The sequence below is a fragment of the Bemisia tabaci genome, chromosome 2, assembly GCF_918797505.1.
Source record: "Bemisia tabaci chromosome 2, PGI_BMITA_v3".
NCBI classification, from domain to species: Eukaryota; Metazoa; Arthropoda; class Insecta; order Hemiptera; family Aleyrodidae; genus Bemisia; species Bemisia tabaci.
The window spans coordinates 17,857,258-17,884,864 of NC_092794.1; the positions used below are offsets into that span (position 1 = coordinate 17,857,258).

The 27,607-nt window shown below is 37.5% G+C and overlaps 3 protein-coding genes across 5 annotated transcripts; 2 read left to right on the forward strand and 1 right to left on the reverse strand.

The window, feature by feature from the left end:
- The first annotated feature begins 3,789 nt into the window (after positions 1–3,789).
- Positions 3,790–16,334, forward strand: LOC109030494 (probable cytochrome P450 6d2). Of its 3 annotated transcripts, none has more exons than XM_019041484.2 (8): positions 3,790–3,934; positions 7,540–7,885; positions 8,632–8,784; positions 9,852–10,079; positions 10,636–10,865; positions 13,121–13,345; positions 13,977–14,228; positions 15,787–16,334. In XM_019041484.2, the coding sequence occupies exons 1-8, from the start codon at positions 3,805–3,807 to the stop codon at positions 15,984–15,986; spliced, it is 1,764 nt and encodes a 587-aa protein (XP_018897029.2). In that variant the 5' UTR covers positions 3,790–3,804; the 3' UTR covers positions 15,987–16,334. The 3 variants fall into 3 exon arrangements, with proteins under 3 accessions (XP_018897029.2, XP_018897032.2, XP_018897031.2); XM_019041486.2 differs by lacking the exon at positions 3,790–3,934 and adding an exon at positions 5,162–5,404 and having other exon boundaries at positions 15,787–16,266; XM_019041487.2 differs by lacking the exon at positions 8,632–8,784.
- Positions 16,335–17,256: 922 nt separating this feature from the next.
- On the forward strand, positions 17,257–21,287 carry LOC109030488 (galactosylceramide sulfotransferase). The gene is made up of 3 exons (XM_019041472.2): positions 17,257–17,408; positions 18,101–18,287; positions 19,152–21,287. The coding sequence occupies exons 2-3, from the start codon at positions 18,190–18,192 to the stop codon at positions 20,251–20,253; spliced, it is 1,200 nt and encodes a 399-aa protein (XP_018897017.2). The 5' UTR covers positions 17,257–17,408; positions 18,101–18,189; the 3' UTR covers positions 20,254–21,287.
- Positions 21,288–21,546: 259 nt separating this feature from the next.
- Positions 21,547–27,541, reverse strand: LOC109030493 (lysosomal thioesterase PPT2-B). Its single transcript, XM_019041480.2, has 5 exons — positions 26,738–27,541; positions 25,384–25,522; positions 23,854–23,958; positions 22,587–22,878; positions 21,547–21,958 (listed from the first exon to the last, which is right to left on the reverse strand). Exons 1-5 carry the CDS (start codon positions 26,903–26,905, stop codon positions 21,748–21,750), a joined length of 915 nt encoding a protein of 304 aa, XP_018897025.2. The 5' UTR covers positions 26,906–27,541; the 3' UTR covers positions 21,547–21,747.
- Positions 27,542–27,607: the final 66 nt, after the last annotated feature.

A 27,607-nucleotide genomic window follows, 5' to 3' on the forward strand; every position in this document is an offset into this window, starting at 1 on the left:
TCTGAAATACTTCATCCGTGATGCATCCTTCATGAAGATTAATTGATAGACTTCACAACAACGCTTATACATTTAAATCGGTTCTGCGTCCCAATAAAGGAGCTAACTTTAAAATGTTCCACTCCCACTTTGTCAGGGCAAACTGGATTCAACCAAAACATGTAAACTTCATTGGACAATGATAAGCACCATTCCCGATTGAAATAATAGCCCATAAGAAGACAAGCGAAATTAAGCATGTCAAAATATAGTTCCTTAGTCGAAATTTTACGTCTTAAAATTTCCAAATTCAACTCGTCAAAGGAAAAAGGAGGATTCTCGTCTACATTAATTTGAAAAAAAAGGGGAAAAAAGTTTACTTACTCAATTCTAAACTATAGTACTATACAGTTATTCTGGTGTACTTTACGAATGAATAATTTTCCTGTGCATCGATTGTTCTGGATAAAAATCGAAGGATCCTTGTGTTAGAAGAGGAAGGAATCAGTGGCGCGGCGTGAGTGATTGACTATCGATATTTCCCCCTTTGAAGCTGTGGCAAAGAATCTATTATTAAGGTGTTCGTTGCAATCACCCTGTTTATCGATCCTTTTCCAAAGGAATAACTGGCAGATCAAGGGATAAATCGCAATGCAAACAGCACGCTACGCCACTGGAAGGAAGGTGTGAAATCAAGCTTTAATTATTTCCCTAACCTCTTGCTTAAATTCATTTCAATGCCTACTTTGACCTACTGACTGATCAAGGTTTTTTATAGCGACCAGAATATCTGAACTGTTTATCATGTGAACTACGGATGCGGATTCCTCACTTATGAGCTAATATTGGAAATTTTCGATATGTTCAACGTGTTTTGCGTAAAATTTTGTTCAAAAATATGCTGTATGGCTAAACTTTTTACGCCGTTTAGTGGTTCATTGTTGCAATAATCATCCAAGAGAATTCATTACTTTTACTGTGCAAATGCTTGAAAATTAAAAATCTCGAGATGACAGCCATTAGAAGGAAATGTGTGTCCGAATGCTCGGGCGATTGTCTTTGGAACAAGCGTTCAAAGGTATCAATATGTATCTAACTCAGTTGGGGTAATGTGTGTCCCAGGCAATTAAGCCAAGGAAACTGTGAACTCTCATTGTAAGTATTGAAGTTGAAAATATTATCGATGGAAAATCGAAATGTATATTTCACACCTACGTATAGGAATTAAAAGAAATTTTAACAAAAAATAGAAAGTCGCAGCAATGGGCTACGTACAATAGAGTCGTCGTGTACTAGTACGCCTCTGAGGTCAAACCTGGAACGGTACATTCTTATCCTCCAGTTATAGGACATTTCGTCAACGATTTTTTGTCCGCGCACCTGTTTTTTCCGGTAACGCCCACGCGTTTTTTCGGCACGGGAGTTTTGGTCCACATGCCAGTCGAGACCCAAAGTTAATTGGCCCATATGTAAATACAAACGACAATTGCTCACGACGTTTTTGGATGAAAATGTATAATGTCTTAGAAGAATGAGGGTTTGCTTGTATTTTTTTTTTGTTTTGTTTGTTTGGTCCAACGGAGAATAATATCTAATTGAGAGTTTTGGTAAAAATGGGGGAGCATCAATTCCATGAGACAAAATTCACTAAAACTCTCTACACCTCTTTGGTGTAACAGGACTTAATTATCTTTCAAGAAATTCCCACCATGTTATACCTGAACTGGATAAAACCTCTATATATTTGCCTCAGCTAAAGACTCTTAGATTTTTCCTGTGTACGATAAGTATCTTGATTTATTTTGCGAGGAAAGATCTGTACTTTTAAAGGATGCCTGTCATTCTTAATACACTCAATTTTGTATGATACTGTGCAACACCTCTGTTGTGAAATAGTTGCTTCAGGCGCCGTCGCAAGGCGGGCGGGTGGCCAGCGCGAAACGCGCCTACAAACCTAAAAGGATACTTCAAGCATTGTGCAATGCGTGAAGTATCCACTTGGGTTTGTAGGCGCCAGTGAGCCTCTCGCGCTGGCAGCACGCCGCTCCGCTCTGTTAGGCTTTAATATGTATACTCGCATAGTCAGCGTTTTTTAACTCATGATTTTGAAATTTTTGCACACTCTGCATTGATTATTCTCATCTAAATTGATGGGAGAAAAATATGTATCAATTTATCAAAGGAGAATAATAATATAATGTGTGTTTTTTAAATATTGGTGGTTCCCTGTCAAATTTAATGATTTCCGAAGTACTTTAAATTTTTCTTTTACATTTTGTGCTTTACTTGTGCTGCAGCGAGGTGTACGCACAACCAAACGCTCAAAATTTGACGTATTTGACTCTAAAAGATCGATGTACAAATAGATTAAAACTAAAGATTGCGTGCTTCTTGGTTTTTTCCCCTCTTTTATTCATTTTTGCAGCTTCTGTCGGCACAGCTGCGGCTCATTGAGATTAATGTCGCTGGGAAAAGGTTTTACAAATATTTGTCACGTTTTAAAAATATAAATGTTTTCAAAATGAAGTAATAATTTCGTAAAGAAAAAATTAAAAAAATAAAGAAAATTACCTATACATATGCAAGGTATATAGTACATCGAATATTTCAAGGATATGAATCAAATCAAATATTCACCAATGCCAATTTAAGAAGATGATTCAAAAGGAGAAAGTAATAACATTTCATTTAGAAAATGAGCAACCATAACAACACCTCCTTCTCTCTCAATTTCTCATTTCCATATTGTCAATATAATTTTACATACCGACTTAAATATAACGCTTGGACCAAGTCACTGTTGCTTATTCTACGTGTGGGCGTAAACTACTGGACAAAAAAGGTGCACGGACAAAAAATCGTTGACAAAACGTCCTGAAACCTATCCTCCTGTTCGCCGAAAGTGTGAGCCGAGTGTGAATCAAACGGCATTTTATAACACGGCTAGGCGGCGCCGGCGTATGGAAGAATCGTCTGCAGCAAGTTGTTTTTCGTGTTTATAATAATTATTTTCGCTATATTTTGCAAATTATGTCGACCGAATTTATAACAAATCGAAGAATGTACGAATTTCCCTGTTTTTATGAAATAAATTTTAAACCTAAATATTCTAAGGGAAGTCCGGAACTGGTATCCCACGCATACGGCACACATGTCTCAGCAGCACTGGACGAAACAGCCTCAAAAAGTGACTTCATCGGCGGCACAATACATAGCAACTCTATTTTACTCTACGGTTGTGGCATATCGGACTTTTGTTGAACTAGCGTATAAGTTAAAATCACGAAAAAAAAGACGTATAAACGCCAAAATCAAATTTGAATGCAAACTAAACGTATTCAAGTCGGGGAGAACCATCTGCATCGTGACATGGCCCTGAGACCCTTGAGAATACATGCAAAGCGGAGCTCAGGTTACAATGAGGATACTTCCATCTGATTTAAGAATGTCCGTTTGAAGTGTCTGGGCCACTAGGCAAGGTCTGAACTGGAAGCAAACGCACTTGTATGCTCCTTATAATTTTACGTGAAAACCATTCACTCAACGGGAAGTTTGGTGATCAGCTTTTGAACGAGATATTAACAAACGTTGGGACCAAAGGGTAGTCAGTACTACAAATGACGTCGTTTTTATTCTTGTCATGTAACCCATGTTAATTGTGAATACTCGTATCGTGTTTAGGAGCTGATTTCTAGATTTACCATTATGTGATTCGTTTTCCTTGCGCAATTCTGAATAGATTTTGCGATAAGGAACTAAAACTCCTGGCTCATCTAATGAGGCGCATGTCTTTACAAGGAAAATGACATATGCGTTATCTCTGAAATGTATCGCACAATTAGAAGTTTCTCATTGCAAAATGTACTCCAGTTCATACCTCGTCTAGAAGCTTACTTACCTCCTCCGAACAGTGTCTTTCCGTGTGCTTTAACCGCAAGATCCGCTTCAAATCGAGGTTTGTATGAATGCGCACTATTAAATAAAAATTTGATCAGAATTGAATGAGTATTAATGGGAATCAGGAGTTCGTTTAAACTTTTTGTTTGTTCAATTTTTTATTTCTTTTTTTTCAGGGCTTTTTGAGGCCTATTCTGTAATTTGCATGGAGCCATGTGATAATCAGGGATAAAAAAGTGCTCGTATTGACGTTGGTAATATTTCTGTTACTCTCGCGAAGCTTAAGTTTGACGGTACAAACTGTTGCCTATGCTTTCTTTTGAAGGAGTTTTTATTGCAATCGAGAAAGCAAAATGTGACTGATAAATTTCATAACTTCGGTGGATAAAAAGAAAGTACGGCAAGTGCGAGGGTAACTCTAGTGTATATGAAACGTTCGACTTTTCATCATGACGGTTGCTTAGCCTTTATTTTATATGAAAGGCATGAAAAGAATGTTTATCTCGAACCATAATTCGGCTGCTTTCAGTCGTGAGAGAAACGATTTAAACATTTTAAAGGCTTCGTTTCAACTCGTTGGTTTCATAAATACACGTTTTAAAATTTATTTTTTCGTCTCATTGTCTCCGTCTTTTGTCCTATTGTTTTCCATTTTTGCAACCTGATCCTTCCTCACACATATCAGTTAAGGGCAACCTTTGAGAATCCTTGTGATGGATTTTCATTTTATATTAAGATCATACATAATCCTTAAATTCTACGATGGTTTGAATGTTGGGCTCGAAGTCTCCTACACCTTTCCACCAAGGATCAGACAGGAATAAACATCAGCTTCGGCCTCTCCGATTATCTTTTTAGATTTTTAAAAGTCGTAATAAAAATATTAAATCCTTCGTTGTGTAATATCCTATATTTACGGCCCTTTTTTCCGGTAAACGGGACGTCCGCTTTTTCTACGACTGATTCCTGCTAGAAATTACTAATGCACACACTTACAATTTACAACAATTTACAAACAATGCTATCTCCATTAAGACCCGGGCCTTCAGGCCCATAGGTTTACACGCGAGACAAGGCCAATGTCACAATAGAGATCTTTCTGCTTTAAAAACGTCCAATTAAATGAATTAAACATGCGTAGCTAAAATATATGTGCAAATTAGGCATTCGCTTAAATTGTCCCAACAGTTTTCCATGGAAAGCACATAAATTTTAATGAGGGAACTGAGACCAAAGATTTTCTACGAGTATATCGAAGGTGCAACCTTCAATGTTCGCAAAGCTTCCGATTGCTACGCGTCGAGGTGCCGGCAAAATGCGGAGATCCGTCGGTGTTGGTTTTTACGAGAAGCACGTGAACCTCGAAAATGACGGTTCATTTCTAAACCTGTTCAGTTTCTTCGGTTTCATCTCCTGCTTATTTTTTGGCTTTATAACGTGCGTGATATTCGATATCAGCCTCATTTGCCTCATCGTCTCAAGTTTTATTCTTTGCCTGTATTTCTTTTTCGGATGCTTCCTAATTCAGGTAAAGTCTCTTAATGATTGAGTATGGTTAAGTATCCTTAAGTATGGTATACGGGAGACTATTCAAAACATGAAAGGATTTCATGAGTGAATAAGTAATTTTTAAAACTCATTTCTTCTATTGAAGACTTGCGTCCGACAATTTGAGAGTCTAAAGAAGTCCGAAACGCGCATCTTAAATACACTCAAAAAACAAGTATGGGATGAGTGACTTACCGGCCGAGTTATGGATCATGGAGCCATAACATATAGTTCGTGAAGCCATGCTTATAGGTTCACGACCAATAAAGTATGGCTCAGAAAGCCATACTGTAGACGGTAAGTCACTTTGGTTAGAAATTATGGATCTCCGAGCCATTTTTCATGGGTCTCAGAATCATACCTTTTTTTAAGTGTAACAATATGAGAAAAATTAAATTGGTTTTAAAAAGTTCTTATTTACTGATTGTTCCACTGTATACTTGCATTAAAAGTTTCACATGCATAAAAGAAAAATCCGAGAGGCAATGTTTTGCAGGAGCTGATAATCATTAGTTGGAGGGATGACAATCACAGCTCAAGTTGTTTATTATAAGAGTGCAAAGCATGTGCACATTAAATATGTAAAAGAGTTCATTTCAATACAACAACATATGAATCACTGAGAACGAAAAGGCACCGACTTGAAAAAATGAAAATAATCAAGACACACACAAAACTGCACAGAGAGTGAAGAAGTTGGTCTGAAAAAAAGATTTTTGGTGCCTAAAGACAAGTAATTAAGGACACTTTAAAGGTCCAAGTTGCAACAGATGCGCTAATTTCAATGACCTTTATGAAACTCACTGTCTTCGTCTGTGCCATAGTATCGTTTCTGAAGCCGCAGCTTAAAAAACGCATATTTCTCACGCAGAAATAAGACGAATTTTCGCGGATTGATTTTGTTGAAGTTTTTGACTTACTGTCAACCTCCGTTACAACAAAACGAATTTTCTACCGGGTGACGGTGCGCCTACATCATTTGGTATTCATTCTGGTAGGAATAACGACCACATGCAAAATTTTCGACCCCGAGTTGGGTTGAAAAGTGGATGGAAGCAAACGTTGGCCAAAATTAATTAGGCAACTTAGTTCTTGACTTCAGCAGAGTGTTTATCTCCTGGTTTGCAACCCTGCCGATCTGGTCACAAAACTCGACCAAGTCTACTCGCCAAACTTTGCCTTCTGAAGTTAAACCGAAAAATCAGAGGTGTTGATTAAACATCCTGCAGCCGGATAGTTGAAATTTTGTGTTTGTCGGGTGGACCTAGATGACATGGTTAAAAGGCGGAGCGTGATTGGTCGGCTATGTCTTATCGCTGTTTTATCGTGCCCTTGTCAGGTGGAATCGACGGCATACTGTCGGAAACTTAAGAGGTGCCTTCAGCTTGTCGTGAGTTCCACCCGAAATTAGCACGACAAAGCAGCGATAAGACTTAACTGACCAACTACACTCGGCCTTTTAACCCATGTCATCTATGTCTACCCGACAAGCACAAAATTTCAACAGTCAGGCTGCTGGATGTAAAAACATGTGCAAGAACTTTCAAAATGTTGAATGAACCGCTACAGGAGTCACTTTAGCAATGTCAAGATGTAATAATAATTGTTGTAGCAGGTAATTCAGCATTTTGTAAGTTCTCGCACACATTTTTTTACATCCAGAATGTTAAATCAAGATCACTTTTTTTCGATGTAGAAGTGTGTTCTAGAGTTTACCGATGCGGTCATCGTGGTTTTTGAGACATTTTCTTCGAGAAATGAATCTTATTTTTGCAATAGTAGCTAAAGTTTGCAACAGGTTCATTGAATACTTCGACGATTTGGACCGCGTTAAACAGAAAGGAACCAAGCCACATCAGTTATTGCCAAATTTAACAGGGACTTTTCATTTTTTACGAGCGAACGTTAGTGCGGATTTCTTTAGACATTTTCAGGAATTTGCTTCGCACTGTGGAGAAAATCCTCTGAAATTTGCACAAAAATCCGCACAACCGTTTTCATGCGAAAAATTGAATTGCCCAATAAAAATTGGCAATAGCTGATGTGGCTTGGTTCCTTTCTGTTTAACGCGGTCCATTTTAGAGTACAAAAGCTCAAAGCTCTATTTACTTTCAGCCGAGCATCCCGTCGTACCGCAGTTTTGGTCGTCGTCCGGCTCCAACATGGTAGTGCTCCTGACTTTGGTGATCATTCTCATCGTTCCTTCAGCTCTCATCCTTGGTGTTTACGTGATTTACCGCTGGAGCGCTGCCCGTAGAGCATCCCAATGGCGGCGATGTAACATCCCCTTCTCACCACCAACCTTTCCGTTAGGACATGACGCCTTTTCTTGTCTCACTTCAGCGTCGCCGTTGGTGGCCTTCGATCGCATCTACCGCGAAAACGCTGACGAAGATCTGGTCGGATTTTTTGCGACCTCCTGTCCTTTCATACTCATTCGAGACCCCCGTCTTATTCAAAGGTAAGTCTCTGTGAAATGGACGTCTTTTTGCTAAACGAAATGGTAATGTTGCATGTGTGAGGAATTTGCGATTTGACTGTTGATTCTTGTGTAAAAGTACGCGAGAAACACGATGGTGCCACTGGTTGGTAAAATATTCACTTTTATCGCACAATCTGGCAACGTCTCGAGTGAAATTGAAAAAGGTGGAGTTGACTGAAAGTCTGAATCCTTCGAAGTTTATATTAATGATGATGGTTTCAGAACCAAAGTACCAGGTGAGTAGATTACGTTATGAGTCATGGCATAATTATTTTGGAGTCAAAACCGAAGACAATCCCACCTCTGAAAAGTGTGAAGACTCTACCAACGGCAGTAAAATCGCTACTCCTCTCATTTTCCACTTATGTTTGTTAGGATTAAACTTATTTCAAAGTGGAATAGTTGCTTTGTTAATAATTACAGATAACATGAGATTCGATTCGAACGAATTTTTCACAGAATATGCTTCAAGACTAGTTTTACCTGAAATCTTTAACGTCTCATTTACTTCAAAAACTACACTTAAACGCTTTGTCCTCCTAGCTCCTCAAACATGGAAATCGTTACAATATTCCCAAACGGACTTATAGCGATGTGTTCAGAGGATATTTTTTTTTTAAAAAATGTTTTAAAGCATATATCTACTTTCTTTTTTTACTCATTGTGTTTTCCCCATAAAATTCGAAGAGGGTTGGTGATAATGTCAGCCTCTCTTTTTATTCCAGAGTTTTTGCGAAGAGTTTCGACAAGGCATTTCAGACAGGAATTGTTCCTCCCGAAAACGATATCGAGACACAATTCACTATTAACTTCTGTTCAGATAGGACGGCGTGGAGACAAAGTCGGAGCATCATGGCACCTGTTTTCTCTGCCACAAGGTAGTTGGTTAATTATGCACTCACTCACTCATTATGGAAATTATCCATCAAATTAATTAGTTACCGGTCTTCATATCACACGATGGAGGTATTAAAGGATTAGCGAACCGCCCGCTAATGATATTCGCAATAATTATAACTCTCATTTAAGGGTTTAATATCGTGGACAATTTTTGAAATCATTCCCACGGTCTTTTACTGCAAAGTTCATGTTAATAAATGAAGGTATTCCCACCTTCTTTCTTCAATTTCAGAGTAGTTTATCTTCCATCTGGTCAATAAACAGAATACTTGATCAAGAGTTTTCCGAATGTAAATGCAAGTATCACTATCACTCCTGGACAGCATGGGAATTGCAGAATTCTAATGTGCATCTACGACCTCCTTATGTGAAAAGGTGGAGAAATGGTGCTGGGTCCACACCATTTCGCGGGGAAACAAAGCCAAGAAATACCAAAAATTAAAATTAGAGTCAAAAATTTATTTTTTCTCCACCTTGTTACATACAGTTTCGGGCCACTTTTAGTGTTTAATTTTTTAACTTATGTGAAAATAGTGCTTAATTTACAGAAACAACATAAACAACTGGAAATGATGCGGATTAATTGGCGAACGAATTATCTCGCCGACTATCCCACCGTCGCACAGTGGATCGAGTCAATAGGAGAGGTCGGACAAAGTCTGGAAACTTTAAACGCTTATAACTCTGCTTTTACAAAACTTTGAGGTTCTAAAAGTGGTTCAGTTGGTTTACATTGGTAGGAAATTTTCTTCTGCAGCACTCCTTAAAGTTTAAAATATGACGAAATAAACGTCAAAATTTGCAGTTTTAGTACAACGTTTCATATCAAACTTCTCTAATTGACTCGACCCACTGCGTGTCCTTTAGAATGAGAAACGTGATTTCTCAGCTCTTTAAGTATTTCATCAAGCAATGTAACAAAATTAAAGTACCTGAACTACTAAAACTCCGATTTATTTGTACTAATAATTGAATTACTAAGTTTTCTGTTTTCTTTTTGGTATGAATTAATTGGCTATGCTTACTTTCGTTTCTCGGCTGTCAGATTGAATGATTTGACCTTTGGAAAACTCAAAACGCAAGTAAATAGAATGTGGAGGCACATAGAGGAACCTAGACTTGTAGGGCAACCAACAAAGGCTCAATTCATAGCACGGAATTTTGTAGTGGATTTTTTATCAACGTGGCACTTTGGAGAGGATAGTAATTCATACCGAGAAACTGCACAGATTGAGCAAATTTGCGAAACCTATTACGAACCAAGAATTCGCAGGTGAGATCTACACAAATTAATTTTTAATTTGGATTCATTTATATTGTTTTTTTTTTTTTTTTTTTTAAGTTTCTGATTTTATGAAATTCCCATTGAGAATTTCGCATGACAATCTGACATCCCACTTTTCTCACACTACCTACTTAAAAATCTCTCATGCAGCTAAATATTGAGGCATGAAATATTCATGCCTGTTTCGCGAATATAGAACTTAACACTACTTTGACGTTGTTGCTGAAGAAACATTTTCCTGAAAAGTTAGAGGTGCTGCATTGCATTGCATAGAGGCCACGTCCGAAAGTAATTTTTCATTCTGAAGTTGATTGCATCTAAATTAATTTCCTTTTTAGAATATGAAATAATTGTCAATCGCTCCTTATATAGATACTTACTAGTGAGCATATAGCTTATTCCTCCAAAGCACGTTCTTTTCTATATTATAAAAAAATGGAGCAGCAAGACTTGAATTGTGCGATATGGTTTTTGAGTTGACATTAGTGACTAAAAATTTCACGTGCATTCTTTTAACAAACATTGCTGTTGTCTCGGTTTCTAGGCTTCTAGCATTTTGGGCGCAAGTGCATTTTCCGTCTCTTCAGATTTTTGAAAGTTTTCGTTTCACGTCGCAAAAAAGCAAACATGCAATGGGAAAGTTTTTGCGGCGCAAAATGGATCATCGAATGGCACATGGCAACTGTGGTGATTTTGTTGATTTGATGAAGCGCATGCAAAGTAAAACATGTTGGAATGCTCAGAGTACCTCCACCTTGGATCTTGAAGATGAAGGTATAATAAATTACTCATTTAGTAAGGAAACAATTACTCTTATTTGACAAATGGAACGAAGGAACTTTTAGGACTCAAAGAGGATCAAAAGGCAATACTTAAGTGACGGTATTTTGAGTATTCTATCAATAGGATATGTACTTATTTCGGAAAAGTTCCCGCCTTTTTTGCGTTTTTACATAGCTCTACGTGATCAAATATACAGTTATGCCAGAAAAATTTCCTTTAAAAAAAGTGTTCTTTAGGAAAAGTTAAAATCGATTTTAACTGACAAAACTGCACGCTCTAGCATTTAGAAAAGTATACCTGGTCCGCTTTATCATTTCAATCGTTGTTTTACCACTCCGAACCAACTCTGCCATGCTAAGGAAGAATGCCGTGTGAACATTCGAGAGTTGCCAAAAATTCCCTTCGATAAAATCTTTATTTTTGAGGAAAGTTATGAATATTTCCTATTGAAAATATCAGGGGTTTAAGTGAAATTGTGAATAAAATTATCTGAACAATCGGAAGGAAAATATTCATTAAGTTTACCAGAAAATGTGTGTTTTATCAGAGTTTGGCCACGCCTCATGAAGGCTATCTCCATTTAAATCTTCCGTCACATTCATACGGCGCAATGATACAACTATTTGAACTCTCCGGAATGCGTGAGGTATCACGCCGCCTTTGAAGGCGTTTTCAAAACAGCCAAGTTCCGTTATCGGAATAATCGTTTTGCATAGTTCATATTATTTTTTTTCCATTTCTAACCACTTGTTTGATTATAATCCTCCTATAAAAACCACCCATTATCTAAATACAATTCTAGCAGAAGCGAACTTAAGCGCATTCCTGATTGCAAATATGTTAACGGAAATCGAAAAGGCCAGCGTGCATGAAAGCTATTTCAATTGTAATCTTCCGTATCGCGCCGCATTTGAAGGCGTTTTCGAAACAGCCAAGTTCCGATACCCGGATTATCGTTTTGCATAGTTCATATTATTTTGTTACCATTTCTAACCACTTGTTTAATTATAATCCTTCTATAAAAACCACGCATTTGTAAATACAATTCTCTTCAGCTATGCATTCACCACTGCAAAAATTTCAGAGGAAATCGACAAGCCCAGCGTGCATGGAGGCTATATATCCCTATTTAAATCTTCCGTCACATTCTTACGGCGCAATAATACAACTATTTGAACTCTCCGGAATGCGTGAGGTATCACGCCGCATTTGAAGGCGTTTTCAAAACAGCCAAGTTCCGTTATCGGAATAATCGTTTTGCATAGTTCATATTATTTTGTTTCCATTTCTAACCACTTGTTTGATTATAATCCTCCTATAAAAACCACCCATTATCTAAATACAATTCTAGCAGAAGCGAACTTAAGCGCATTCATGACTGCAAAAATGTTAACGGAAATCGAAAAGGCCAGCGTGTATGAAGGCTATTTCAATTGTAATCTTCCGTCGCATTTTTAAGGCGCAATGATACAACTATTTGAACTCTCCGGAATGCGTGAGGTATCACGCCGCGTTTGAAGGCGTTTTCGAAACAGCCAAGTTCCGATACCCGGATTATCGTTTTGCATAGTTCATATTATTTTGTTTCCATTTCTAACCACTTGTTTAATTATAATCCTCCTATAAAAACCACCCATTTGCTAAATACAATTGAGGACACCGCACCAAGAACAGCCTATTGGCGTATAGGTCATTATTTCGCCCATCTGCTTTTCGGATTCTATGTACCCTGGACTATGCTGTGGTATGGATAGAATATAGATAGGTAACGGCTCGAGGTCGAAAAATCTTTTATCAAAAAAACGAAAAAAGGTCGAAAAAACAGAGTAATTATTCCGCAGAAATTGATGGAAAATTCTTTATGGAAGCTTCAAAATGCGTCCGATTAACCGTATAAATTCTAAAATTTCTCGGGGGATGCCCCTCGGACCACCCCCCTTCGTGCTTGGGGCCCGGACCCTAAAACTGGTACCAGGGCGCGAGATGGGATCTGGCGGGCCTGCACGCCTGAGCGTTCACACGGCGTTCTTCCTTAGCACGTTAGAACTGTACTACAGGTAAAGATGTTCACGAAAACACAATCATGCAGAGTTTCCTACATTAAACGAGGGTCCAGCAAAGCATGACGTAATTTTCCAGGTCAGACGCTGATTTGCATAAAAAAGGAGGAAAAATAACGGTTGGATTTTACATGTGACATAATTTATTGATGATTCTTATTTGTAATACTCGAAAACAATTTTCAGGGCTGAATATGCGGCAAATGATAGGGCTCAGTTTTGTCTTGCTCGTAGCGGGGACGGATGCAGTAGCCTCTGTGTGCCACCTCACCCTCCACCTCCTGTCGTTGTACCCCGAACACCAAAAGAAGGTCCAGCAGGAGATCGACCAAGGCATGGCGAAGCATGGTGTCTCAGAATTGACACTATCTGTCGTACAGGATCTTCAATTTTTGGAGCAATGTCTCATGGGTATGTTTTTATTTTTGTTTTTTATTATTATTTTTTTATTTTTTTTTAAGACACAGGGCAGTGTTTCAATTGGACGTAATTCTGCCAAACGGAACTATGTGCATTATGACATGAGCCCTGAGACCCAAAAGAATATGTGCATAACAGGGCTCACATCATAATGCACATAGTCCCGTTTGATAGAAATACGTCCAATTGATACCCTCGATACGCCAATTAAAACAATATCAAGAAAAGGGGTTTGGAGCATTTGAGTGAAAAATGTGACAACTATGCTTTTGGTTAGGATTTTTTTTTTTTAAAAAAAATCAAAGATGGGTTGATTTGCAATATTTAAATGGGCAAGCAAAAAATCATTTTTATAACTAAATTTGGAATTCGTTACTCGTAACCTCCTGGGATATTTATAATATAATTATTTAAAACAATTTTATGATCCCAGTTCTCCCTATAAAAATCGTCTTGAATAATGTAAAAATGTTCTATCATATTTAATTATTTTTCCACTTATTAACACTTACGAGCTCAAAATAAACCATAAAAATATCGTAGTTAGAAGAAAACTTATTATCAAGATACAAAAGCGTTTTTTTTTCCTAAATTTATTTCTCGCTTTTATTTCTCATTGCAGAGACTCTCCGCCTGTATCCAAGTTTGTTTGCTATTGTGAGAACGTGCACTGAAGATTTTCACATTTCAGGGACGCGCTATAAGTTTAGAAAAGGTGACAAGCTGATGATTATCCCGTATTCAATAAACCGTGATCCAAAGTACTTCAAAAATCCGGATGATTTTGAGCCAGATCGGTTCAGTCCTGAGAATAGAGGATCCATGCCACCAGAGACATTCCTAACTTTTGGGATAGGACCACGTAAATGTCCAGGTGAGTGATGTAAGACGAGACTAATCTTAAAAATTTGAACATCAATCAGCAATCTCTTGCAAAAGATGTTTTTAGGAGAACATCATCGGTTTATCGGAGCATTTCACTTAATCGTGAAAAAAGTGCCCGGGACGGATGTGCTTAGATTAAGAGCAGTAGCACAGTCAATCTACAAGCAGCATGTTCTGGGAAAATCAATATACATATAGAAGGTTTCTTTGATGATAAAAACCATTATAGAACTTATCAATGCATTCTGAATGGTGCGTCCGGGGCGAGATCAAAGCTCACTTACAACTCGTGTTTGTACCTGTTTTTGGCCGATTCCTCAAGATTTTCAGTTTTTTTTAAAGAAAGGTGGTTTTACATTATTTGACGAGAGCTTATTTACATGTAGGCGCCAATATGCCCTAATTTGAAAAAAAGAGCCCGTAAAAAATGCCCTTTAAAAAAGAGTTTGAAAAGGAAAAATATTCCTTTTCAAACTCTTCAGTGCAATTTTTTATTCGCAAAATAAATTCTGCCTCTTTCCGTCAACATTTTTCTTCGGTGTAAATCTCTTTTTCACGGGTGAAAAAAAGAACCGTTGAACCGTTTCTCATCCAAATTACCCAACCATTCTTCAAACTTACTACCTCTTCTCTGTTACTACAGTTTTTTTCAAATCTAATGATGTATCATCGTTTCTAATCTCGCCAAACATAGTGCGGCCGCCGCGCATTTAAACGCCTACGAGACTGCAAAAATACTTCACGCATTGCACCTAACACTGTGCGGTCGCTGGTCGGCGCGGGAAGCATATTGGCGCCTACAAGAGTGCGGGAATACTTCCCGCATTGCAACGAACACATTGCAGTCGATTGTGCGGTCGTTGTGATTTATCCTTAAATACGATAAGTAAGACTCTATTGTACGTAAAATAAAAAAAAAAAAAAAAACCTTTTTCGTCGATTATGTAGCATCACGTCCATGATATTGGACTCCATGCTCACCCTTGATATATTTGCCTGCTCATCTCGTCCAAGATCTTGGACTCCATGCTCATCGCTAAACTTCTCACTTCTTTGCTTGAGCATGGAGACCAATAGCAAGTAGACGTCTCTTAGTGTTAAAGTTCATCATGATAGAAAATCGTATACTTCTCTTATCTAATCTAACTTGAACTAACGTAACCTAACCTAACCTAACCCAACCTAACCCAACCTAACCTAACCTAACCAATGCAAAAAATTTTGAGAAAAAACACTTTTTTCGTCTTTATTTCACTAAAATTGCCTCTTAGTAAATTTGTGGACCACATGCTCGTGTGTTGTCAAAGAATTCCTGCATCCCACAATTTTGGACGCTATGCTCACTTCGATTTTTCTAAAAAATTATCCCTCATTAAAGTGAGCATGGAGTCCAAGATCTTGGACGTGATGAGCAACCGAACATTATACAGGTGATCATGAAGTCCAATATCATGGACGCGATGCTACATTACCTTTTCGTCCATCCGTTCGAAAATGTTTTAATTTTTCTTGTGCATGAAACAAATAAGTGATTTCTCTTGTGGTAGGTTACAGAATTGGTCTGCACATCGCAGCTACGTTCGTGGCATCGCTACTCTGTAAATACACTTTGAAGCCTTGCTCACACCTGCGCCAGCTAGGAGCTGCGGATTTTGATCCTCTTTGGTTCTCTCTACAATACGCAAAAAACAGCATCCTCATCGACTTCGTGCCTCGTGTGGTTAATCCAATGACCACAGAACACTAACATTCCCGATCATTACATTAGTGACGTTTTGCTCTTCCTAACATTGAGCCATAATTGAATTGAATTGAACTTATTCTCGATTTAGTATACAACAGGTAACAACAGACAAATAAGTAACAAAGAGAAAAACAAAACACGAAAATAAAACACCCACTTATGACACTTGGCCATTGTGTCGCGTCGGGTGGAGCCTCTTTTTTGGATGTTATTTTATTTTATTTCATTTCCCCTCTTTTTTTGTCCCTTTTCCCCCCTTCGTTTTATTATTTTTTTACCCAATTCCCCCTCGCTTATCTCTCGCGGAAAAAATGAAGTTGCTGATTTGACAATTTTGTAGTCAAAAGAAGTGTCCGGCATGTTTCATTGTAGATTCTACAATAAAAAAATGCTAATTTAACCATGAGAGTGGTCCACTAATATAAAATGGACAATTGAAACATGTCAGACATAATTTTTAACAAATTAATTTTACGACGGGAAAGAAGAAAGAAATAAGTAACGAAATACATAAATCAATTCCAGAAATAAATTTTCAGTACGAGATTCGGATATTACAATTGTGCCATTCCGAGTGCATCTCGCTTCAGAGTCTGTTTAGGTCCCCAAAAATTGAACTGATATGAGTGCAGAGTTCAGACTACTTTTTCCCCGAAGTTTTACTGTTCTTACAAAGCAGAATCTACTTGTCTACGTGTGTATGGTCATTACTTGGTGACATTTGAAAATTGATTTTATCCACACGGATTCACCAAGAGCGAGAGGGCGCAACCCCTTAATCACTCTAAGGGGGCTCTTAAGCTCCCAGCAAATTCTACAACCACATGCGGTAAATAAACATATATCGACGGTGAAACTACCAAACCACGTATCTCGTTTGCGGTGTTTAAAAATCTACGCTCACATTTTATTTTTCTGAAGTAGACCAAATCAATATCATTCCTTGAAATTTTCACGGAATTTTCTCCGCACAAAGAGGAAAAATCACAGAAATTTTCAAGACTGGATGTTAAGTAGTTTTTCATTTAAAAAATAAAGTATGACAGGAAGTCTGCGACGTCGCAAACCGAGATACGTGGTTTGGTAGTTTCACCGTCGATATGTTCCTTCCTACTGTTCTAATTTGTTCTCCCGGTGACTCCAATGTAACTCAGTCCGTTTAATGTTTTCTATCGGAACAAATACGTTTATTTTGTGTGGCGATATTTACACTTGAAGTGCGTAGTCACCTCAGCACTTTAAAATCGGATTGTGCCGTCTTTGTGGCCCGTTTTCCGATGTTTTATCTCGAGTGGAAGTTTAATGTTTATCTGCAGAATGACTCTCTCCGTCAGTATTATCAAAGTATCGTCTCTGAAAACAGTAGTTTTATTTGTGAAAATGTATTTTTGCAACAACAGCAGTGATTATTCTGTCTGAAATATTGTAAGTTTTCATTTGTTTTTATTTTTATCCATTTAATTTTATCTTTGATATATGAATATCTTTTCGTACTTATTCGTCACGTACTGTGAGTTGAAGATTTTATAACAAGTAAACTTAAAACAGCATTCAGTTGTCAAAAACACTGTCAGTCATTTTAAAGAGATCGGACGAAAAAAAGGAATGGCTCATTGTGCTTACTTGGATGTTAACCTCATTTCAGGCACAAGTTTTATTCGATTAAAAACCACTACCGGAATATAATATGTATTCTGCTGATTGTTCATGGAGATGCAGTTTGTTTTGCCGACGTGTGAGAGGACAAATCGTCGCTCCTCTGACGTGAGGGGGTACCTATCTCGATTTCCCCGTGAACCCTGTTATCCTTATGACTCCATGCTTTTTAGGGCTCATGTCTGAATCAAAATACGCCCTTAAGTCAGAGGAACGACGGAAAATTCATATGGGTAAGGTATACGGGTATACCGATCTCCATCCAATCATATTTTTTAAAGAGGATGCCTCTAGAAGTGTCACAAGGAGGGTGGAAAATATTTACAAGTTTCTGGAAATTCGCACAAGATTAAAATTATTAGTTCAACGAGCAGTAGTATTAACAAAACAATTTCCTATGGTGGAGATAACCTAAATTTTAACAATGTATGAACACAAAATTTGTCATTGTTTTTTTGCAGGCGTTTTACACTATCTAGCCGAATTTAAAATGAGAGAGATAGCTGGAAATGCTTCAAAAATGAAAAAAAGGGAGAGAAACTAGTGCACAATGAGATACTTATATGGAAACCTAACGTTCATAGTGATATCTGTGGTCTTTTTCACGGTATACTTCACTCGATTTCTAGATGAGCGCACATCAAGCAGGTAATCCTCATACATCGGGTGTGGCCCTATCAATACAATTTTCAGCGAAAAGCATTTAAGATTTTGTCTTATGGAGGGGATAAATTAGTCCGGTGGCCAAGTTGGGTCTGAACATACTTACAACGTAGCCGAGTGACTGTCGAAGAGTAAGTTTCATGATAGTATGAACAGTCATCGTAAAATAGTTGTAATAACCTCAAATTTGATTATGGGATTAGAGCAAACGGAGAATTTGCATGCAAATGTTTTATTGCTTTATCTGAAAGAGCTGATTTCTCAGTATTTTTTATAATTTTTTTCTGATATGGGAAATAGTATACAAATAGATTTAAAAGTGAAAAAATGCACCGCCTAAGGACGCCATCTGGCGGCATTTCCCTTTTAAACACATGTATTTTAGCAGATTTGGTCATTTTGTCATATCTTCTCCGATGATTGTTCAATTCATGAACCAAGGGTATCCTCATGTTCAGTTTACTCCGTAGTTTGCATTTAAACACGAAATTCATCAGATTTCAGACACCTGCAAATTCTTCATTATTGTTATTGCTTCAGCAAAATAACTCAGACCTATTTTATCATAAAGTATTCATTGTTGGGCTAAATCTTGTTTATAAAGCTCTCCTGCAAACTCAATGTTTAGTTCGATTAAGCAGGTTTAAATATTTTCAATTAGCCGATTAAAATTTTCGAAAATTATTTAAAATTGTAAGAAGAAAAGTCAATAGTTGATTGAAAAAAAAATTAATTTAGTTGAGGTTCCCATAAATATCAGTGAACTTATGAAGATTTAAATATATTCTCATTTCTAAAAGATAAAATTATCTCCTATTTTTTGTGACAAATCAAATTATTTGCCTTCAGTTCTGGAGCAGATCCTGGCAAACAGAGAAAACGGATCTTGGATCAGCATGATTTCCCTACATCTAACAAAGGTTCGGAGGCGGGTCAAGAAATAAGAACGAAAGAGCGCAAAGATATATTCTTCCTTAAAACTCACAAATGTGGAAGCAGCACAGTCCAAAATATTCTGATGAGATATGGATTAAACGAGGGACTGGATTTTGTTTTACCGGAGAGAGGCAATTATCTCGGGAGCCCTACGTTTTTCATTCCAACTATGATCGGGAAATCAATAAGGACACCAAATAGAGTCTATAATATTTTCACGCATCACAATAGATTCAACCACACATCCACCATGAAAGTTATGAGCCGAAATTCTGTTTACGTCACAATCCTTCGCAAACCAGCCGAACTGTACGAATCATTGTACAATTATTATAATTTTGAAAAAAGGTATCATATGAATTTAACAACTTTTTTGGAGAACTATTCTACCGTTGAGAGGTTTAAGAGAGGCGGCTCTAAGTTCGGGTATAATCAAATGTGCTTTGATTTGGGATTGAATGAAAAACAGTTCGACAGTAACGGAAAAATAAAACAGTGGATTCATGAAATTGACAGAACTTTTGATTTAGTACTGATGACAGAGTACATGGAAGAATCACTTATCTTGCTGGCGGACTTGATGAAATGGCCGTTGAAACGTGTTGTTTTTTTGAAACTCAACGAGAGAAAGTCAACGAACAAATTAGCGCTCTCGGCGGCTCAAAGGAAAATTGTAAGGAAACTAAATAAATGCGATACCAAACTGCATGATTATTTTTTTAAAAAATTTAAGCAACGAATTCGATCATTTGGTGTTGAGAGAATGAATACCAAACTACGCGAATTTATTCGTCTTAATGATGAATTCAGTAGGGAATGCGACGTGAAAGTAGCTGAGAGCAAATTATCAACTGTAAGATACCAAACGACGAACACTCTTGACTCGGAATGCGTTCATGCGGTATCGAGTGAGCTAGTATTCACAAGTCTTTTACGAAACATCCAACGGCAGCGAGTCACAAAGTTGCGTTCACTGAAAAATCTCATGAAAAATACTAATGATAAGGCAGCGTAACAAATCTGAAAAGTGATGAGAATCTCTTGAAAAATGCTCACAAGCCGCGAGTATGGTATAGGCCCACAGGATGACTATTATTAAAAACTCCTTAACAGTAATTGAGCTGCGTTAATAGCAGAATCAGCTCATCTTCATCAAATCGGTTTCTGTTGGACGGGCGTAAGTCCAAAAAAATCATGAGCCCAGGCTTTCGTTGATCAGGCAGGACGCTACGGTTCATGAGTTTTTGGGCTGACGCCCGTCTAACAGAAACCGATTCAATTATGATGCTTGATTTTTCGTCATGGCTTGTTACTTACAAAGAGAAAATTACGATAGCATATTCTACCTAGAATTTGTAAGTATCTACTTTAATACTCAAAGGAAAGTGGAACGTTCATTTTCTTGTAAGAAGAATAAAATATGACCGAGAATTGGGCGTATTTCTATCAAACAGGACTATGTGCATTGTGACGTGAGCCCTGTAATGCATATATTCTTATGGGTTTCAGGGCTCATGTTTTAATGCACATAGTTCCGTTTGGCAGAAGTACGTCCAATTGTAACAAGTTGTGTCTATTTTGTTGATTCATGTTGGCAAATAAAAACACGAAAAATGCGTAATATTGAATGGTAGGCAGTTGTTGAGTGTCGTGAAAAAACTGAGGAGCCACTGGTCACGTCCGGTTGCATATTCGTCACTTTCAAGGCGTCTCCGTGCAATTTGAGGTATACGCATTGAGACGCAAATCTTTCTTCTATCTGATAAAGCTTTTTGTGTCTTTTCAGCTTTGTCCCCGGCTTTTCTTGTCCTTTTTCATATCTGCTGAAATATGCCTCTATTCCGGCAGATTTACTCAGCAATAACTCTCATTTAATTTAAGTGCAACACACATGTACAATTATGTATATCGATTAGTACAATCATCTTTAGTGAATTGTAATAAGATCTTACTTTCATTTTTTTCAATTTTGATTTATATTTTTTCCGTAAGGTTACATGAGTATGCTCCTAATTAAAAATAAAAAGAAGAAGAGGAGACACTAAAAAATATTATTTTTCTTATCGGGGTCCTTAAAACAAGAGGAACGGAGCTCTGAGTTCCTCTTGTTTTTGTTCGAACCTCAAAATCTTGAAAACAAAACTTGAGGTCATATAATTTCCAGATCTAAGTACTTATTATTAGGTGATTTACCTTACGCTGAATCCTATCCATGAGTTTTTCTTGAACTCACATCCATTTCCGTTTAAAAATATCTGACTCGTGAGTAAGCAATTATAAGAGAGACTTTAAAATCGTCAAATGAATATCAGTGGCGTGGCGTGCTTTGCGATCTATCGATATGTCCCCATTTGAAGCTGTGGTAAATAATCGATTATTAAGGTGTTCGCTGCGAACACCTTGTTTATCGATACTTTTCCATAGGTTTAAATGGTCGATCAATCGATGTATCGCAAAGCACGCCACGCCACTGGTGAATATTTAGGTGCTATAGGTAAATTCTTCATCATTATGCACAATAATCTAGATAAGGTAAAACATAATTATCGATGACATTGTCGTTCACAGGCCACTCCAGATGCTCCACGCCTGAGATATTATGCTTGATGAATCTACCAGTCTCATCCAAAGTTCTCAGGCCTAAAGTGTCGTAAAAATCCCATTCAGTGTAGTTGACAACTACGTTAGTATTGTTAATGATTTTATAGAAGGAAAAATCACTGAAAACAGAAAATTTTAAGGAAATGAAGCTTCGTAAAATGGCGCATCCTTACACAAGGTGATTCCTCTCGAATTCTATCGTACGTATGTCGCGTCGATCAAGTGAAAAATCTCGGCAGATTTTGACTTTTCTGCCGGAAAAAGGACGACAGCTCCTGCATGCGGATGAGCCTGAAGATTAGTTTTCAACCAAAATATTGCAAAGTTCAGGAGGATGAAGGCAGCATTCTTTTTTGGAAAAAATGCCGCAATCAATACAGAAGTTGATTACTGAATCGAAATCGACAGTTTAAAAAAAAATCCTGCTTTCATTACTCTGAAGTTTCCTAATTTTTTGCTCATATCACACTATCATCAATGATCCTCTGTAATTAATACCTATGTGGTTCAGTATATTTTTACCTGGAATTGACGTTCCAGAATAGGCAAGTTTCCTGGTATGAAGAGATTTTAAGCCAGCCGCACAGTGCTTCGATAATCATTTTAAATTCACCAGTATCGTGAAAGATCAATGATGATGTTTCATTTTCTCTGAATAATTAGATGCTTAAATTATTTATCAACCGACTAGGAAAAAAAAACTGTTGAGAATTATTGAAAAGCGTGAAATAATACGAATTAACTCACCCCGATTCCCAAGGGAAGACGAATCCATCACCTTGTCCATAAACGGTGACGAACTTATTCAAGCGCAACAGGGCCTCTTTTTGACTGTAGCTTTCGTTGGAGGGAATTTGGTTATTGAGGCGGGGCAAGTACGTGTTTTTTTCGAGGTACAATGCGTTGTCGGGATCATGCCAATAATTTGCTATCGATAAAGTCTCCATCGAAGTGGGCGTGTAGAGCAATGCAGTAGTGAGCATTCGCTCTACCGGAATTTCTCCAAGCGGTGTCAATCCCGCAGCAATGGTAGGGATTCCTGGACTCAGTCAAACACACGATATAGTCAATTTTTCAGATTGGGAACATTTAACACAAGAAACGTATAGGCTGTATCAGACAAGGGAAAGCGGGCAATCACTGGCAGAAAAACTTTGACTATCACAACACAGGAAATGTGTCATTCATTAATTTTTCTAGTTTCACTAAGCTCCTCTAATTTCTTCCTTATTTGCGCAGTATTGTTGTTAGACAAAATGTTTCTACGGATCTGGGTGTTCCCTTGGAAATTTTAAAACCACACAGTGCGACAAAAAAAATAATAATAAATTTAAAAAAAATAAAATAAAATAAAATAAACATCATTTTCGACATCAAAATCTACCATAATGCTAATCCTTCTTTCACTCGTAAAATATATTCTGGGAATAAAATATGTTTCTAAATGGAAAAAATAAAAAAAAATAAAATAAAACCGCGTCAGAACATTGTTTAAAATTAAAGACTTTTTTTTAATCCATACTTAAGAGTCGCTATCACAGCGTTCTCTGGCGCTCTGTGACGCCTGACCGCACTGAAAAAAAAGGTGCTTGGCTCAAGCATGAAGATTCTTGAATTTGCCACCAAGAATTTCTTTCATCTTGATTTAAGTTGGATTTTTCTTGATTCAAGGAAAATAAGGCTTAGTTCAAGCAAAAAAGTAGTTTATATTAAGCAGCAAAATTCTTGATTTAAGAAAACATACTTCTTGGCGGCAAATACAAGATTCTTTTTTTTCCAGTGCGGCACAAAACTCAAACCTCCCGCACAACCCGACAGGGAGTTGACACTCCCTCATCTCTTCTAAAACCCCATGTTGCCTTTATTTTAAATTTCAAAAAAAGATGTTTCATAAAGATTTTATTTATTCATTTAATTTTTCCCCTGGCTATCCTATCTCACTCCTCCATCTTCATCAGCTTACTAGCATGTATTTATGTAATTTCCTACCCTCGCTCTATCCTCTTGACCTTACCGTATGTTCCTGAGTGAATTCCTCCAAGAGAAATATAGTTGCAGACATTGTGGTGAACGCTTGCCTGAATCAATGCTCGGCCTAATAGAGTCCCCTGTGAGTGAGCTGTTCAAACAGAGAATAAAGCCAAACATATCCATAAAAAACCGTTTCGTCTAAAACGGCAAGTGATTCTAAGCCCTCGTAATATCGATATGTATTCTTTTTCTTCTTAATTTTTCTCCAAAAATTATCTGTGTTTCCTAAATCAGTCTGAGTCAACTAAAACAGAGGTCTCTTACCTCTGAAATGACCAAAATTAGTTATGTTTCAGAGCTAATATTGCCCAGTTTTTCATTTTGAGGCAAACTAAGCAAATTTTTAAGGTCACATATTAATATATCATCTGGTATAGATATGTATCAGAAACTATCAATGCCCCAGTAGCAGTGATTGCGATAAATAGCGATTTTATCGGTTGGTTATCGCGATTATATCGCTGACAATGTATCGAGATATTATCGCATTAAAAAGTGCAATATACACTGGTAAAAAAAACCTCTTGGTTCAAGAGAGCAGTTTCTTGTCGCCGGATTGTTGCTTGAAACAAGAGTCTGGACTCTTGTTTCAAGCGGACTTTGAATTGAATCAATGCAAAATCCGCTTGAAACAAGAGTCCAGACTCTTGTTTCAAGCAACAATCCGGCGACAAGAAACTGCACTCTTACGTCAATGCAATGCGGCATTGGTCCAAGAGGTTTTTTTTACCAGTGATGGCGATTAAATTGGCGACATATGGAGATATATTGCGATTTTTATTTCGAAAATATCGCGATTCATTGTCGGGCAATAAAACGCGATTTTATTGCAACAAGATCGAGGATAATCGCTTAGATGTTGATGATCCTAGCGATTTTATTGCCGATAAAATCGCAAAATATCGCGACTTTACCGATTAAAAATGCTACCTGGGTTAAGTTAATTCGAAATAGGATCAAGATTAGGATTCGAAGTGAAGCTCACCAATACATTGGCAGATCCAAAAAATTGGTGACTTTGTTATTCTCCATTTAAAGCTATGGAAATGTATCAATTCTTGTAGGGGTCAGGTCAGTGGCGTGGCGTGAATTGCGATGTATCGATTGTTATGCCATATAAACCTATGGAAAAGGATCAATAAACAGGGTGTTCGCAGCGAACACCTTAATAATCGATTCTTTACCATAGGTTTAAATGGCATAACAATCGATATATCGCAATTCACGCCACGCCACTGGGTCAGGTGCTCCGACAAGAATCGATTATTTGACACAAGTTTAAATGAAGGGAACCTGGTGTTGCCAAATTGCTGGACCCGCCTCTGCACCAATATAAATTGGACGTATATCTGTCAAACGGAACTATGTGCATTAAGACATGAGTCCTGAGACCCCCAAGAATATATGCATAACAGGGCTCACTTCTAAATGCACAAGCACATAGTTCCGTTTGATAGAAATGTGTCCAATTTAAATTCCATCCATACCCCTGGAGATGTAGAAACAAACTTACTGACGAGATGAAATTTCGAGTGAGCCTTGGAAAAATTGTTGAATGTCTCCAGCAATCCATTGACTTGCACTTGGAGAGGAACAAAAATATCGACGAACGAAAAGGCTGGTGTATTGTATGTCACGACTCCTGGACAGAACTATAGGAAATTTTTTTAACCCCGCTTCATGTAATTCTGATTCTTTTGGGCGATGATGTAAAGATTGTTAACTACGACCATATTCCTCCAAGGAGGGAGTAAAAAAATAAATACATATCGACGGTGTAAGTCGGCAATCACATAACTCGTTTGCGGTGTCTGAAAATCTCCGTCGCAATGTTATTTTTTTAAAGGAGAACAAATTGACATCATTCCTTGAAGTTTTTGCAGAATTTTCTTCGCATAGAGAGGGAAAATCAAGGCAGTTTTGAAGAATCGCCGTTGAGTAGTTTTCGGTGTAAAAAATGAAGTATGGCAGGAAGTCTGCGACGTCGCAAACCGAGTTATGCGATTGTCGACTTACACCGTCGATGTATAAAAATACAAGCAGTTTCAACATAAAAACTCGCAGAGCGCGCCAACATTGAGGTCGTGCCTAATTAGCTGAGAATACACCGATTTTGAAACAGAAAAATAATAGATGTCTCGATTGCAAAGTCGAATAGTTTCGAAAGCGCCAAAATATTGTTTTAGGCCTCCTCCGTTATCTCAGATTTTTGAATTTTGAAAAAAATGACTAAAAATTCGACTTTTACGTCCAAAAATACTCTCCGGTACCACTTTGCACAAAAATCGATCGACCATGAGCGAAGCTAGCATTTTAAACCTCGTTTGCCATCTTGGATTTTCGAATATTGAAAATTTTAATTTATTGAGATTCATGTTTCTCGTCGAAAATACCCCCTGGTGCCAAATTTCATGCATATCGATCGAACAGGAGCCGCATATCATATCGTACGATCAGCAGGATTCTACACAGTGGTAAACAATAACAGTTCATTTACAAAAGTTAGTGCGCCTTCATTTCTGTATGATACCGTTCAATATACTTCTGTGGTGGAATAGTTGCTCCTAGCGCCTTCTACAGTGTCGCCTCCACTTGACGGCAGAGGATAACGACTGCCGCGCGCTGATATTGCACTCCAGCGCGTGTGCAGTGTTACACATTTCCTCGTCACCGACAGCGAGGTAAGGAACATTCATACCTCAATTTGCGACGTTGCAATCTTCTAAGTGTAGATTCTTTATGGGCATATAAATATAAACACTTCAAAATCTACCGTGACTTTCCCGACCTATGAAACGAAAAATATTATTTGAATTTTCATTCAATTCAGTGTTAAATCAAAAGAAAAAAAGAAGAAAAAAACATACCTCGTGTATTCTTTTCTCAAGGTACTTCAGTGAAAGGTTGGATCTCGCCAATCCATGGATTAAGAAAACAGGAGAACAGTTTGAGGAATACTCGCTCGTTCCATATTTTATTTCTGCCGAGACCACCAACCAAAAGAGGGAAAGCGAAAGTATCCGAGAGTGATTCATCGCGGAATAAACTAGGAATTCAAAGTTGGCTGGTGGGGATACAAGATTAATTTCACACCTATGTTACGAGTAGAGATGCTTATTGGTGTCCATTGCTAAATGCTGGAAAAAGTCTTAACTTATTGTGAATTTAAATAAGGCACATAATCTTAAAATATAATGATCTTCATTAGTTGAATTAGTTATTTTTAAGTTAGTTGGTTACAACTTTTTAGTAACCGATGATCGTAGGAGGAACTACGACACTAACCTACCTGCACAGTATATACGATTTAGTGCCTGCATCGATGGTGGAAAAATTATCTTTTTACAACTTCTTTAAAAATGTAGCTCGATTCCGTAACTCAGGATTTTTCGTCGTTTTTTATTTTTTATATGGAAACCAATAATCGAATTTCTTTGAAATTGACGGATTTTTCTTTTCTTCGTTATTGAAATTCTGCGCAAATTTTGAAAAATATTTAATTTTTTTTACTAGAAAAACAAGACAGGAATGGTGGAAATTTTAAAATGTTGCAAATCGAGATTCATGGTCTGCAATTACTTTTACTTTCGAATCCTCGGATCGTAAATGGGCTGATATTAAAAACGTAAACTTCTGGAAAGGAGACCTCACAATATCCGAAAATAAATATTTGTTAACTGGAACTGTTTGAGCCGTAGAACGAAGAAAATGAGACTGTTAAAATTACTTATCTCTCT

Coding starts and splice junctions, on each gene's coding strand:
- LOC109030494 (XM_019041484.2), top strand. CDS start 3,805: ATGTATCGCACAATTAGAAGTTTCTCATTGCAAAATGTACTCCAGTTC. Junction 7,886..8,631: donor GACCCCCGTCTTATTCAAAG/GTAAGTCTCTGT, acceptor TTTTTATTCCAG/AGTTTTTGCGAAGAGTTTCG. Junction 10,866..13,120: donor CTTGGATCTTGAAGATGAAG/GTATAATAAATT, acceptor AACAATTTTCAG/GGCTGAATATGCGGCAAATG.
- LOC109030488 (XM_019041472.2), top strand. CDS start 18,190: ATGAGATACTTATATGGAAACCTAACGTTCATAGTGATATCTGTGGTC. Junction 18,288..19,151: donor GATGAGCGCACATCAAGCAG/GTAATCCTCATA, acceptor ATTTGCCTTCAG/TTCTGGAGCAGATCCTGGCA.
- LOC109030493 (XM_019041480.2), bottom strand. CDS start 26,905: ATGAATCACTCTCGGATACTTTCGCTTTCCCTCTTTTGGTTGGTGGTC. Junction 25,523..26,737: donor TTGAGAAAAGAATACACGAG/GTATGTTTTTTT, acceptor AATTTCCTATAG/TTCTGTCCAGGAGTCGTGAC. Junction 21,959..22,586: donor GTCTTCCCTTGGGAATCGGG/GTGAGTTAATTC, acceptor TTCTGTTTTCAG/TGATTTTTCCTTCTATAAAA.